General features: G+C 38.4%; 1 protein-coding gene and 1 pseudogene across 2 annotated transcripts in view; both read right to left on the reverse strand.

Moving 5' to 3' along the window:
• The window catches only part of CD96 (CD96 molecule), an 89,094-nt gene that overhangs the window by 7,901 nt on the left and 67,015 nt on the right, over positions 1 to 14,178 (reverse strand). For both annotated transcript variants that reach the window (XM_027581788.1, XM_027581787.1), the window contains exons 9-10: positions 8,769 to 8,813; positions 8,180 to 8,251 (exon numbers count right to left, since the gene is read on the reverse strand). In XM_027581788.1, coding sequence (XP_027437589.1) covers positions 8,180 to 8,251; positions 8,769 to 8,813 — 117 coding nt within the window. The remainder of the gene's footprint in view (positions 1 to 8,179; positions 8,252 to 8,768; positions 8,814 to 14,178) is intronic.
• Positions 896 to 7,671, reverse strand: LOC113917304 (annotated as a pseudogene).

The raw sequence follows: 14,178 nt of genomic DNA on the forward strand, positions 1-14,178 counted from the left end.
ACGAAGAACCTTACAAGATATTTTTCCCAACATGGTGCCTCCTTTACTTGTTACTTTTAGGGCTTGATACCTTTATTTTTTTATCTTTTCAAAGTCTGTTTGTAAGAAAGGATGTGATAAATTAGTTTATGCTAAGATATAAATAGTTGAACAAGTGCTATCCCTTTGAGGGAAGTGGGTATTTAATTTTTTCCATTTCATATTTATCTCATCAGCAAGTAAATACAGAACATTGTTTTTAAGATTTTATTTTTAAATAGTCTCTACACCCAACATGGGGCTCCATCTTACAACCCCAAGATCAAGCATTACCTGCTCTACCAACTGAGCCAGCCAGGTGCCCAAATCCAGAACATTCTGTAATGGTCAGTTACATGCGGGTATCCACAGTTTTTTCACCAAATATAGAATGCCAATCTTTTCTGCTCAATATTAATTTTCCTCAGCCAAAATAACCAAGCATAGCACAATTTCAGGAGATGGTGATACCATTAGCATGATCCATCCGAATTACAAAAATGGCAGTATGTAAAATTATGCAAATTCGTTGACCACTTTTTAAATCTTCCTTTTTACACTTCTACTCCTCAGAAAATGTGTGATAAAATTAAGCTATAGAATCCACTTTGGAAAAGCAGGGAGTTATTTTTCTAGTTTTGGTTTTAAGATTTGTTTTTAATCTGTTAAAAAATATAGTGGGAGTGTGTTGAGAGAGGTGAAGAAAAAGGAGGTTCCTGTTGATGGATTCAACATGTCTGAAAATACTTAGGTAATATAAAGAAAAAGTTCAAGAGGGAGAATGTATTATACCTGAATCTTTCAGGAAGACGAAGAGATGAGCAATTCTTGTATCAATTGCTCCCACAGAAAGGAGGTCTTCCTGAGGAATACTTATTTATAGAATCCTCAGTAAGATAGAGTTGGCTACTTCTAAAGATTCATCTTTCACTAACATAATACTTTTCTAAAAGCTTACCCACTCTATTATTTAGATAGCCAATTTTCAGAATGTGCTCCACATTGGCTATTTGATCTGCCATTCTCAAGTCTCCTTGAGAGTGTCTCAGCAGAATTATGTTGTTATATCTTTTAATTGATTGAAATATTTTGTGTTCTTTATACTACCATTCTGTTTGTTAAATACATTAGTTAATTTTCCTTTAAATCTTTTGAGACTCCATTTTCATCAAAATCCATGAATAAACACTACTTTGAGATTTGGATGATAAACACCAGCTTGATGGATAACCTTCTTGAGTACATCACCATTATCAGCTGAAAATACGAACACAAGGATGCTGTGTTGCTGGAGTTTCTCAAATAAATTTTTATATCCTTCCTGGAGCATAACACTGGATTCTTCAATTTATTTAAATTTATCATTGGATGAAGCTTATTCAGTAAGGAAACTATGTTTTTCTACCATAAAGGGATATTTCATCCTACGGAAAAAACAGAATCAATTTTGACAACATGCAAAAACTTTCTTGACATTCTTTTGTAACCATTTTACAGTGGGCAATACTATTATGACATGTGGGGCATCCCTTCGTAGGAAAATGTACTTAGTTTCATATCAAAATCCATGGTTATCTGAAGTTTGATAGCTCCTTTTTTGATCAAACTTTCTTGACATTCTTTTGTAACCATTTTACAGTGGGCAATACTATTATGACATGTTGGGCATCCCTTTGTAGGAAAATGTACTTAGTGTCATATCAAAATCCATGGTTATCTGAAGTTTGATAGCTCTTTTTTTGATCAAACTACAGATAATTTCTGTTACTTTTATAGGGCAAGCTGATGCAAGCTGAACTTTTCTGGAATTTGGACATTATTTTTACATGTAAATTTACTGAGACTTGTCTCAGTTATCCAATCTTTCTTAAGACATTCTGAGTTCTTCTGTTCTTGGTTTTGTCCTGGAATGATGGCATGGGTGGCAAGCAATATTCAGAGATGCAGGACTTGGATACAGGAATCTCAATGATCTTGGTTTTCTGCCCCATCCTCCTCTTCAGGGTGAGTATGTACTGGGCCAGCACCACCCCTTACACCAGGATGCACATGCTGACACCAGTTACCCTGTTTGTTCTTGCCATGACCACCTCATCTATAGATGGGACCCTCATGCTCTTCCTGACCATGGAAAAAAGATGACACTCATGATCTTTGGAAATGCAGGGCTTGTGTGCTAGCTGTGGAGAGACTCATGAAACCCCCAGAATTTGGTGTTTTAACAGACAATAGAAAATAAAATTGGAGAAAGAAATCTTGAATTTGTGGTTGAATCAGGAACCAGGTAACAGAATTGGAGAACAGTGTTTTAGAGGAGAGGAAAGTAGAATGAGAAGTGATCTGAGACATACAAGATTTTAGAATTTGAGGGCAAGGGTGGTGAGTTTAGAGACTCAGCATCGCAGCCAACAGGGAGCAGCAGGGCTTCAGGGATTATTCTATAGCCTGAAAGAAGAGCAGGGCCCAACATTGCTGTAGGTTCTGGCATTGCTATGTCCCTGTAATTGACTCTCAACCCCTCAACTCCAGCCTCTCCATCCTCTCTGCCTATGGAAAGTAGAAGGCGTTGCTATGAAATTATTAGGCACAGCTACCAAGGGCCTGAGAAGAACCAACCAGGACCAGGGACAGGGTAAACAATGGAATTGCAAGATTTACAAAGAAGAGTACATAAATTTTGAAGAATAAGGAATGTATGGTCAAAGAACAAAATAAAGACTCTATGTGAGGTCTTTAAGATGTACTCTGAGGCCCAGGTGTGTGTGTGTGTGTGTGTGTGTGTGTGTGTGTGTGTGTGTGTGTGTGTGTGCATATGTGTGTGTGCACAAGTGTGCACATATGCATGGGCACATGTGGCGAGGTAATGATAAGCTTGTTGATTTTGGTAATGGGACAAATTGGAGGCAAAAGAGCCTATGGAGATGCATATCATTTTTCTGCTTGTCTAACTTAGCCAGAGTGACTGATTTCAATGTGGCTTTAGGCTCCACTGGACCAGATGGATGGCAGGGAAAAACAGAAAGAAAAAAGTAATTAAGCTTCACTTTTCTGTTCTATGGCCTGATCACCTGAGTGTCAGGATGAAAATATCCCAGGGTGTTATTAACCTTATATACTTGGGTTATTTAGATGGTCAGATTTGATATCCCCATTTCATAGGTGGTTAAAGTAAAATATGCATTTCTGTTCCAGGCTGTTGGAAACTTGGAAGCTGAACTAGGATTAGATGCTAATATTCTAAAGTTGATAAAATGATAACAAAAGAATATATTAAAACACATACTTATAAATTTAGTGTAAATGCAATGCACCCAGAATCTTCTAGTGACATCCAAATATATGTAAGCTACACAAAATGCATGTATAAGCAAATATCCCATTAGAATGTGCTCACAAATAGCAACAGCTTTAGAAACACTGCTAGTGGGTTTATTTCACCAGAAATCCATCCATTATCATTCTTTTTCTGCCCGTGAACATTTCATAAATCTATTGAAATAAACATACTGGAAGGAAAAAAAATCCCATTACCAATGCCTGTCACGAATCTTGCCAAATGCATCATCTAATATTGGATGTCACAATACAGTACAATCCAACGAGTAGAAACATGTTTCACAAACAGTTTGGGAGTGAGCAATCAATATAAACTTGTTGGATCCTAATGTGTTTTTGTGAATGATTATAAATAGAGCAACTTCCTGTAGGGAATTTTTTTCTCTAAGCTTATGGATAAAAAATAGCAACTAGTAAACAACATATTCTTATTTGCATAAGTAAGAATGTGAGTTTTCACAGCAAGGAAAATTTTGTTTGTTGGGTGTTAGAGTCCCTTCCTAGATTTCACAATTTCTAAGGCTATTTTGTGGTAAGAATGATAAAGAGATGTCTGAGGATAAATGAAGTTTTCAAGTGGGGTAGGACAGAAGATACGAGGAATTGCAGTAGTTCATTTCATTATGAAATCTACTAAGACGACCAAGAATATACTTGTGTAAATTATAAAGCACTTTCATGCAAGACCTTTCAGTTTTCCAATTTCTGGGTCGGAAAATATTTTGGGTGGCCTCTATGCTTCATAATGATATGATGCATGGAATGAACAGGATTTCTTTTTTATTCTGGGAACACATAATATTGTAATAACAATTTAAATAAAGGAAACAAAAAGTTCAAAAATTCCATTTATGCAGATCATTTTTCACGCAGATCATTTTTCACTGTGTATGTTTGTGTGTGTTTTCTTCCTTGTCCTTGTCCATACGTACACATATTCTTTCAATTGTTCAAGAAATATTTGCTGAGCACCTCTTGTATGCCTGCCACTGCTACAGACATTATGATTACTACAGTGAGCAAGACAGGAAAAGTTTTACGTCCCTGTTATTGTGTATCTTACATCTCAGCATAATTTCAACAAAAAAATCAAATAAAGAAAATAAAGAAAATCATCAGACACCAAGTATTATGCTGAGATTGAAAATATGGGATAATTTGGGGCGCCTGGGTGGCTCAGTTGGTTAAGCGACTGCCTTCGGCTCAGGTCATGATCCTGGAGTCCCGGGATCGAGTCCCGCATCGGGCTCCCTGCTCAGCGGGGAGTCTGCTTCTCCCTCTGACCCTCTTCCCTCTCGTGCTATCTCTCATTCTCTCTCTCTCAAATAAATAAATAAAATCTTTAAAAAAAAAAGAAAATATGGGATAATTTATATATAATCATAGCATAAATTTAAATTGCAATTGCAAATTAATTTTCGCCGATTGATGATTTCGCCAGGGATGCCTGGGTGGCTCAGTTGGTTAAGTGTCTGCCTTCTGCTCAGGTCATGATCCCAGGGCCCTGGGATGGAGCCCCATGTCAGGCTCTCCGCTCATCGGGAAGTCTGCTTGTCCCTCTCCCCCTTGCTCATGCTCTCTCTCTCTCACTATCTCTCTTTCTCTCTCAAATTAAATAAAATCTTTTAAAAAATAAATAAATTGGAGTTCAGCTTTATCCTATACTATTGTCTAATAATCTTTTATTTTTTATTTTTTTAAAAGATTTTATTTATTCATTTATTTGAGATAGAGAGAGAGAGGTGGGAGGAGCAGAGAGAAAGGGATAAGCAGACTCCACACTGGTCATGGAGCCCAACACAGGGCTGGATCTCACAACCCTGAGATTTTGACCTGAGCCGAAATCAAGAGTTGGAAGCTTAACTGATTGAGCCACCCAGTTGCCCCTCCAAAAATCTTTTATCACCATTGCTACATAATTTCCCTCTATAACCAACAAGTATTGATTCATTTAGCCATTCAACAATATTTGTTGAGCACCAACTATATGCCAGGCATTTCCTTAGGTACTGGGGATAAAGGTAAGCAACAACAACAACAAAAGATATGGAACTTAACTTGTATTATACCATCGAAAATAAAGGATGACAAACTAGTGTACGTAAAGGAGAGTTTCAGTATAGTTCATTACAAACTCAATTTTATGTTAACACCATATAGGATAAATGTTAGTCTGTTAAGTATGGACTTTTATCCCCAGTCTAACTACTATTTTTATTTTCAATTTATAACTGAGGGCTGAAAATTGTCTATACAATAAGATGTACTGGCTAGCTTAGTACATTATGTCTATTGCTTGGATTGGCTTCATAATATTGCATTGAATTATTATCTAATTCTATTTTACATTCTCTTATTATTGGATATATTTTTCTTTAACACTCTCTCACCCCCACTCTTATACACAGATTGTTGGACTACTGTAAGTAACCTTATGTCTTCTTCCTGGCTCATCCCTTGTATGCCCATTCCAAAGCAAATGCTGTTCTGAATGTTGTGTCTATTACTCACTTACTTATATAGTTTTTAAGTTTTTATCACATTATACCTAAGCCATATGGTGTTTGGTTGTACTTGCTTTAATAATTTATATAAAAATCTCATTCCAGGGGTGCCTGTGTGGCTCAGTCAGTTGGGGTTCTGGCTCAGGTTGCAAACTCAGGGCCATGAGCTCGAGGCCATGTTGGGTTCCTCTCTCAGGGCAGAGACTGCTTGAGATTCTCTCTCCTTCTCCCTCTGCCCCTTCCCCCCCCCCACTTGCGCTCTCTCTCTAAATAAATAAAATCTTAAAATATATATATATATCATTCCATATATTGTTACCTAGCATTTACTTTTCTGACTCAGCACAATGTTATTAAGATCCATTCATGCTGTTATGTGGCTGTCATTCACTCATTTTTCATTGTTCTGTAATATTATATGACTATGCAACAATTTATTTATCTATTCTCTTGGCTATGATGATTTAGGTTATTTACAGTTTTTGCTGTTATGAATAGTGTTCTCCCCTGACATTTGTATGCACATCTCCTGGTTACATGTACTAGCATGTGTGTAGAAGGGTGGAGTATATATCTAGGAGTGGAAATGTTGGGCTGTAGGATATGAAATTGTTTGTCATTAAAACACCATGTCAAAATGGTGGAAAGTGATGGTACCAACTTGTACTTTCACCAGCAACATATAAAAAATTATATTGATCTACATCCTATCTAACACTTGGTAATTCCAGACTTGTTAATTTTCGCCGATTGATGATATGTGAAATGGTTATCTGATTCTTGTCTTTGTTTGCATTTCCTGATTGCCAGGGAGGCTAAGCATCTCTGGATGTTTTCTAGCCACTGCATTACATCTTTTGTGATATGCCTCTCTGCTCATTTTCTAATGTTTTTGTATTTTTAAAAATTGATTTCTAGCCGTTCTTTATATACTTGATATAAAGTTTTAATTCCTTGTCAATTATATATTCCTGATCATTTTTCAATTACATATGTTGCAAATATCTTCTCCTACACTATAGCTTGCCTTTTTTTTTTTACTTCTGCTAAGGTGTCTTTTGATAGAATTTTCTTAACTTTATGGTATTCTAATGTTTCCATCATTTTTTATGGTTAGTGCTTTATATCTTTTCTTTAAGCCCTCCCTTACCCCAAAGCCAGAAAGAAATTCACCTTTATTTTATTACATGCTTTAATGTTTTGCTTTTGACATAAAGATCGCATACTCTATGGAGGCTATTTTTATGTAATGTGCATGACAGGCATACATTTTAATACCTTTTTTTCTTATAAATAGTCAAGGTTTGCAGATCCCTTTGCCGATTGCCTTCTCTTTTCACAGGAATCTGCCATGCTGCCTCTGGCATCTCTAGGTTATGCTTATTTGTGGATCTCTGGGTGTGCTCTCTCTTCTGAGCCTCCCCTTTTCATCTCTTGTATTTGGGCACTGAATTCACAGGTGTCTGTTACATTATTAACATATTTGTTAAAAGACACACGTTAAAATAAATTATAGAGGGTCATACACAAATGGTCAAAGTGTGTCATGAATTAAGGATTATGATTAATCCAGATCTGTGAACCTGGTATAAAAGACTTCTAGAAGCTCTAAATGTACAACTTAAATGCTAGCATTTACTCTTTGTGGCCAAGGGCCTAGCAGTTAAACCCAGAGTTCTGCACCAGTGGCATCCGGGGTCTTTGCCGCAGCCACATCCCCTGCCACTTCCCTACCGTGCAGATCTCCGTCTTGTACCACTAAGAGGCAGTATATTTCCTCTTCAGATGCTGTGGCTTCTTGCTGAAGCAGCATCAGCACACACTGCTGCTAGGTGGCCAGAGGCAATGGCCAAACCATTTCTGTGCCTCGCACTGGGCTCCCTCTTCTCACTGCTTTTAGTGATACGTGTATTCTGTCTGGTTCACTCTCTCCTCCGATATCCTCACAGTTTGCTCTTTCTTCTCCCTGGGTTAGATCTTTACTCAGATGTCACCTTGCTCAGGAAGGCCTTGCAAAAACACCCTACTTAAAATGGCAGCCCACTCTCCCACCTGATCCTCAATGTCCCCCTCCACTGCTTGCTTGGTTCTCTATTGCTCATCACCATTTGCCTGTCTCTCTTCCCCCAGAATTTGGAATTTAGATCCGTTTTGTTCACAGATGTATCCCCAGCAACTACAACAATGCTTTAAACACAGTAGATGTTTTGTAAGTATTTGTTAATATGATTATGAGCAGAGCATGTTGTAGTTGCTCATTATACGTGTTGGATGAATTAATGAGGCCCAGAAGACCCCAAGGGACTCACAGTTACACTTACAGTTTTTGGTATCTTGCCCGCTGGGGGTCCAGGAGTAGTTGAAGCCTTGGGTAGTCACACTGGAATTGCTGGCTGGAAGACAAAATTCTCAGAATCCAACCTTCTTATACAGCTGTAATTTCACTTTGCTTTGATGTGCTGAATTTTTAATCTATGTGACTTTGGGGAAATCTGAAATTGAAAATGTGCTTTCCTATACAGGGACATAGCTGGCATATTAAGCAAAAGCTCTGTAGTTTATGTTTAATGACAACTTGTCACTGATTTTCTTTCTTTTTCTGTTCTTGTTGCCAACTCAGATCACTGGGAGTACTGTCAAGACTGCTTTCATGTTATCTTAAAATTCCACGAGAAATGAAAAGTATAGTATAATAATTCACCAACCCATATTTTAAAGATTACAGTGATTGTCATATCAACGTATAGCCATCATTTGCATTACAATTTGCCACAGAGCAGCTTGAAACCAAAATATCAACATCAAATGAAAAACATAGCCTTTTGCCCGAACCTCAACATCGTCAGAGCTGTACTAAAACTTGTGTTTTGTCTCTTTTCTGGCACATAAAGAAAGCCCTGCTATACTCACTTTGAGGGGTGGTATTTGGAGTCGAGGTACCCACTTCTCCGACGGCTGTGGAAGATATAATATTTTGAAAACAAAATTCCCAAATTATTGTAGGCGTTTACATTCCCATGTTTAATATGCTGCTGTAACTAACAAGGGTGGCAGGCAGAGCAGGAATATTAAAGAAGGAAAGAACCTTAGTGAATACGTAGTCTAATGACTTCCATTTTATCAACTATGAAACTGAGTCCAAAAGGCATATGCTTGTGACTACATAACCAATATTCAGTATCATTTATATGACATTAATCCAGTTCTCCTATCTCCAAGTGTATTACATCCACACTTTCAAAATATGTTGTTTTAGTGTCTACTGTGTGCCAGACTCCAGTCTACACACAACAATAAAGACAAGGTTCTTGCCCTCATGGAACTTACCTTGTGGTGAGTTTTCACAATTGTACACAACATTTTCATATGTGCAATATGGTTACTTATCTACTTCAGTTCTTAGCTGTCAAAGTCACCCTCATCTTTAGAGTCCATCATTTCCCATTCCTCTCCTCTCTCTCTTGCTCCCAAAATGAAAGACGTATTCATATTCATTTGAAAATATCTCTAGGGTTGAAGCAATACCCAATACACTCCATTGAAAACATGGTCATATCTCTTGGAAAACAAATATATTTAAGGTCGCTTCCATAAATACTCAATTCAAGAAGATAACAGAAGTAGATAGGGAAACTCAAGGCAAGGAAAATATAGTTAGAAAAAGTATGTTGATCCTTGTCGAAACCTGGGTGGGGATAGTACACAAAATGCATTTCTTGATGTCGTGTACTCTTAATAGATATGGGTCCAAAATTTAGTCAGAACTTTCTAGTAATGATGCTAAGAAATAAAGAATATATGTTATGCCATTAATGGCAATCATAGGATAAAACCAGTCTATTTTCAAGAGAAACACAGCTACTCTTTTTATTGTGATTAAAAACAAATTTCTCCCCAGTCTTTTTTTTAATCTTTTTTAAAGATTTCATTTAATTATTCATTTGAGAGAGAGACAAGAGAACAAGGAGGGGCAGGGGGCAGAGGGAGAGGGAGAAGCAGGCTCCCCACTAAGCAGGAAGCCCAAGGCAGGACTCGATCCCAGGACCCTGGGATCATGACCTGAGCCGAAGGCAGATGCTTAACTGACTGAGCCACCCAGGCAGCCCCTCCGCAGCCTTTTAAAAAAAGAATACTGTATACTGTGTCTAATATTCTTAACAATATCCTTATAGTATGACAGTCAGTATGCTCATTCTTTTGTAGGCTTGAGTTAGTAATGAATGGCATCCCACCTTCCCAGGTACCTCAGTTCTGGAAAATGACATGCTTAAATTAAAAAAACACGGATAACCAAATCTCTGAAAAAAATATATGTAGGATACATAAATAAATTGGCATCATGGTTTATGCCAGTCATCTATAAGAGATTTACAGAAATGATTAACATCAATCATTTTGCAATGCAGACTGCTAATGGACACCAAAGACACCCTCTACCTGAGCTCCAGGAATACAGTCAGACATGGGGAGATGCATTAAAGGCTGCCTCAGATGGTGCTATATGAGGAACTAAAACGGGCAACCAGCATCAGGATGGCAGATAAAATGTTTTAAATACTGAATATGCACAGCTTCATTTATCCAACAAATACTTATTGAGTGCTCAGTGTGTATGAGAATTGGGGATGAAGTGAAGAGAGAAATATTGCTCTTGCCCCCACAATTTAGTGAGAATATAGGTCAGTGTGTCAGACTATCAGCTGGTCATCAAACCCATTCTTCTCTCTGGTGCAGATGAATTATATCTCTTAGTCTCCTGTGTGGTTGGTTAGGTGTGGCCGTGTACTAAGTCTTAGCCAATGGAACATGAGTGGGAGTGATGGTTGTCATTTCAAGACCTGATGTATAAAACCTTCCATGTAAGATCCTCCATGATCTTCCCTCATGTGCTATCAGATATATGATGCAGGGGGACTTAGAAGTCACAACTTAAAGATGACAGACCCGCTAGAAGCCCAGGTTCTTGAATGACTATGTGGAACAGAATACCCAGCCATGGATCATAGCGTGAATTTGAATTTTATTTCTCTCATTGAGAAATAAATCTTTGTCCTTATCTTTGTCCTTATCTGCAGCAATTCCTTCAGTAACCTATTTTATTTTATTTATTTATTTTCCAAGTTCTATTTAAATTCTAGTTTGTTAACATATAGTATAATATTGGTTTCAGGAGTAGAATTTATAGTGATTCATCACTTACATACAACACCCAGGGCTCAACACAATAAGTGCCCCTCTTTAATGCCCATCACCCATTTAGCCCATCCACTGCCCACCTCCCTCCAGCAACCCTCAGTTTGTTCTCTATAGTTAAGAGTCTCTTATGGTTTGTTTCCCTCTCTTTTTTTCCTTTTCCATGTATTCATCTGTTTTGTTTCTTAAATTCCACATATGTGTGAAAGCATATGGTATTGTCTTTCTCTGACTTATTTCACTTGGCATAATACACTCTAGCTCCATCCATATCGTTGCAAAGTCCACTCTCACCACTACTATTTAACATAGTATTGGAAGACTTAGCCTCAGCAATCAGACAACAAAAAGAAATAAAAGGCATCCAAATTGGCAAGGAAGAAGTCAAACTTGCACTATGTGCAGACATGATACTCTATGTAAAAAACCCAAAAGACTCCACCAAAAAATTGCTAGAACTAATACATGAATTTGGCAAAGTTGCAGGATATAAAATCAACCATACAAAAATCTGTTGCGTTTCTCTATGCCAGTAACAAAGCAGCAGTAACTTATTTTAAAATTTTTGTATTGTTACATATTTTTAAAGTTACCTTATATCCTTTTAAAAATAAGGCAAGATAAAAATGCATAGAGGGATAGAATGACTAGTCATAAGTAATCTTTGGATATTAAGAGATACTGAGAGATATAATGTGTTTCTCCTAATTAATAGAGTAAGAAAAGGTGAGAGAGGAAGGGAGAAGGGAGGGGAAAGAGAAGAAAAACTCTTTCCAGGTTTTAAAAGATTCTCAGAAGGATGAAAAGAATGATCCCTTTACCCTGGAATTCCTTACGTAGGAAAGAGTGAAGCTTTCGTTGTTAGTCAACAGTCTCACCTCCCATGGAGGAGCTTGCTTGCTTGCTTGCTTGCTTGCTTGCTTCCTTCCTTCCTTCCTCCCTCCCTCCCCTCCACTCTGAAAACTGACCTCCATAGAATCACTGAGCAATTTAGTAAGTGAAAGAAGAAAGGAATGGTTTTAAAGTAGTAATATGATAATAATGGTGAGAATAATGATATAGAAAAAGAGCTAAGAGGTAATCATCAGAGAACTTTGTATTTATTTGTAGGCAATATTATCGTTACCTAGAAATCTTAGTCTAATAAGCAACTGCCAGTCACCTTTGAAAATACCTCTTACTTAACAAGCAATGGACATGGCCTCTAGCCAGTCCAATTGCCCACACTGACCATTAGCTCCATGTGATTTAATTCTGTTAGGAATCAGTGGAATCCTGATGAAGTATGATAACTAGACTGAGAATTTCATTTGTATCAAAATGACTGATTAAATTTCTTTTCTGGAGAATCGGAAAGTGAGGTGACATAAACCCTTGCTTACTGCAACTTTACTGCAGGGAAAGGAGAATTCATTTATTCGATTCCACCTAACATGTTGTTCTTGGACCACACGGGAGGAGAAACAGTGATGGCCCCAGCCTCACACACTGCCGTGATCTTTGTGTTGCTGTGCCTCTTGCCTGGCATAGATACCAGTGCTGCTCTGTGCTTCCTCTCACGGGCCTGTAGACTATATTGAGGGCTGAATGTGTGCCAATAAGCCTCTGGAAACAAAAAGATCAATGACACCCCTCAATATCCCCAGGGAACTCAAGCTCAATTCCGTCTTCTCCGTCTCCAGCTGAACTTTGTTTTGGTCTTGGCCTGAGGGTCAGTACCAGGTTGCACAGGTTGTTGAGAAAATGATCCCTTTACTGTGAGGCCTTGTTCCTCACGTGCAAGTCAGCGCTAAAGCCATTTAGAAAACTACTTCTTTAGGTTAATTAAATGCCACCCACTCGTCTTGGCTTTACACTATGCTTCAAGGTTAAGGTTTCTTGGCATTACATGACCTGACCTCTAACAATCTCCACATTGTTATCTCTTGCTACTCCCTTCCTATGTTCTTTCATTTATTGATCCAGCATTTGGGAGCCTCTATCTTCCAGGCATTGCGTTTAGCAACGAGGGCACAATGATCACCTCCCTTGGAATTGGAATTCATAGAGGATATGGACATCAACCAGAGATTCACAGAAACCAATCCAAATATGAGAACACATGAAAGAGGGAATGGCTTATTTAGAGTCCCAGGAAGGCTTCCCTGAGGAATGGGGTGGGGAAGTATGGGCAGGAGAGGGGAGGTAGGAGGCTCCAGGCAGAGGACACAGTGCAAAGGCCCCGTGGGAGGTCTCATGCACTGTTAGTAACAGCACTGTGTGGTACGTGCGTGTCTATTCAGGGCTGGGGCTCAACGAGGGTTTGTTCTGTGTGTTGAATTGAACTGAGTATGAGATTGCAAGGCATCACTTGTCACAGTGCATACCCATGGCCCCAGCAGCAGAGGACAGTGACCAAACTGTAGCATACCAGTAGCAGGAACACTGCTTCTTTCTCAGGGATTTTGTGTGTGTGTGTGTGTGTGTGTGTGTGTGTGTGTGTTGAACGATTTTATTTATCTATTTGTCAGAGAGAGAGAGAGAGAGAGAGAGAGAGAGAGAGAGAGAGAGAGAAAGCCCAACCAGGGGGAGCGGCAGGCAGAGGGAGATGAAGGCTCCCTGCTGAGCAAGGAGCCCATTGCGGGACTCCATCCCAGGACCCTGGGATCATGACCTGAATTGAAGGCAGACGTTTAACCTACTGAGCCACCCAGGTGTCCCTGTTGTTTTTGTTTTTAAAAGAAGTCTCTTCCTAGAGCCTGACCTGAAGATCCGTAACTATAAGAGCACATAATTGGCTGTCCTTTGACATCAAATAGAGCATTTTAAAAGAATTATATTTATATTCCTCTCAGCCAAGTCTTTGAGACTCATATTGATCATCTATTTCAGCATGCGAATAAGACAGCTTATTTTTTGTGTTTTCTGTTTCAAGGTTATATTTACATTTACAATACAGCAAAGCCTCTTCAGCACCCAATAGTTAGTTCTGTATTATAATAAGCCGTGTAGGCGACTAATATGCCAGACCCAGTGACAAAGAGTTGCTTGCTTTGTCTGCTGGTTATTTGTTCTTCAGTTTGAATGCTTATTGTTATTAAACCTTGCAAGCATCCAGAGATACATAAAAATGACCCATGTTTCCAGG

The sequence above is a fragment of the Zalophus californianus genome, chromosome 1 (assembly GCF_009762305.2).
Source record: "Zalophus californianus isolate mZalCal1 chromosome 1, mZalCal1.pri.v2, whole genome shotgun sequence".
Classification (NCBI taxonomy): domain Eukaryota; kingdom Metazoa; phylum Chordata; class Mammalia; order Carnivora; family Otariidae; genus Zalophus; species Zalophus californianus.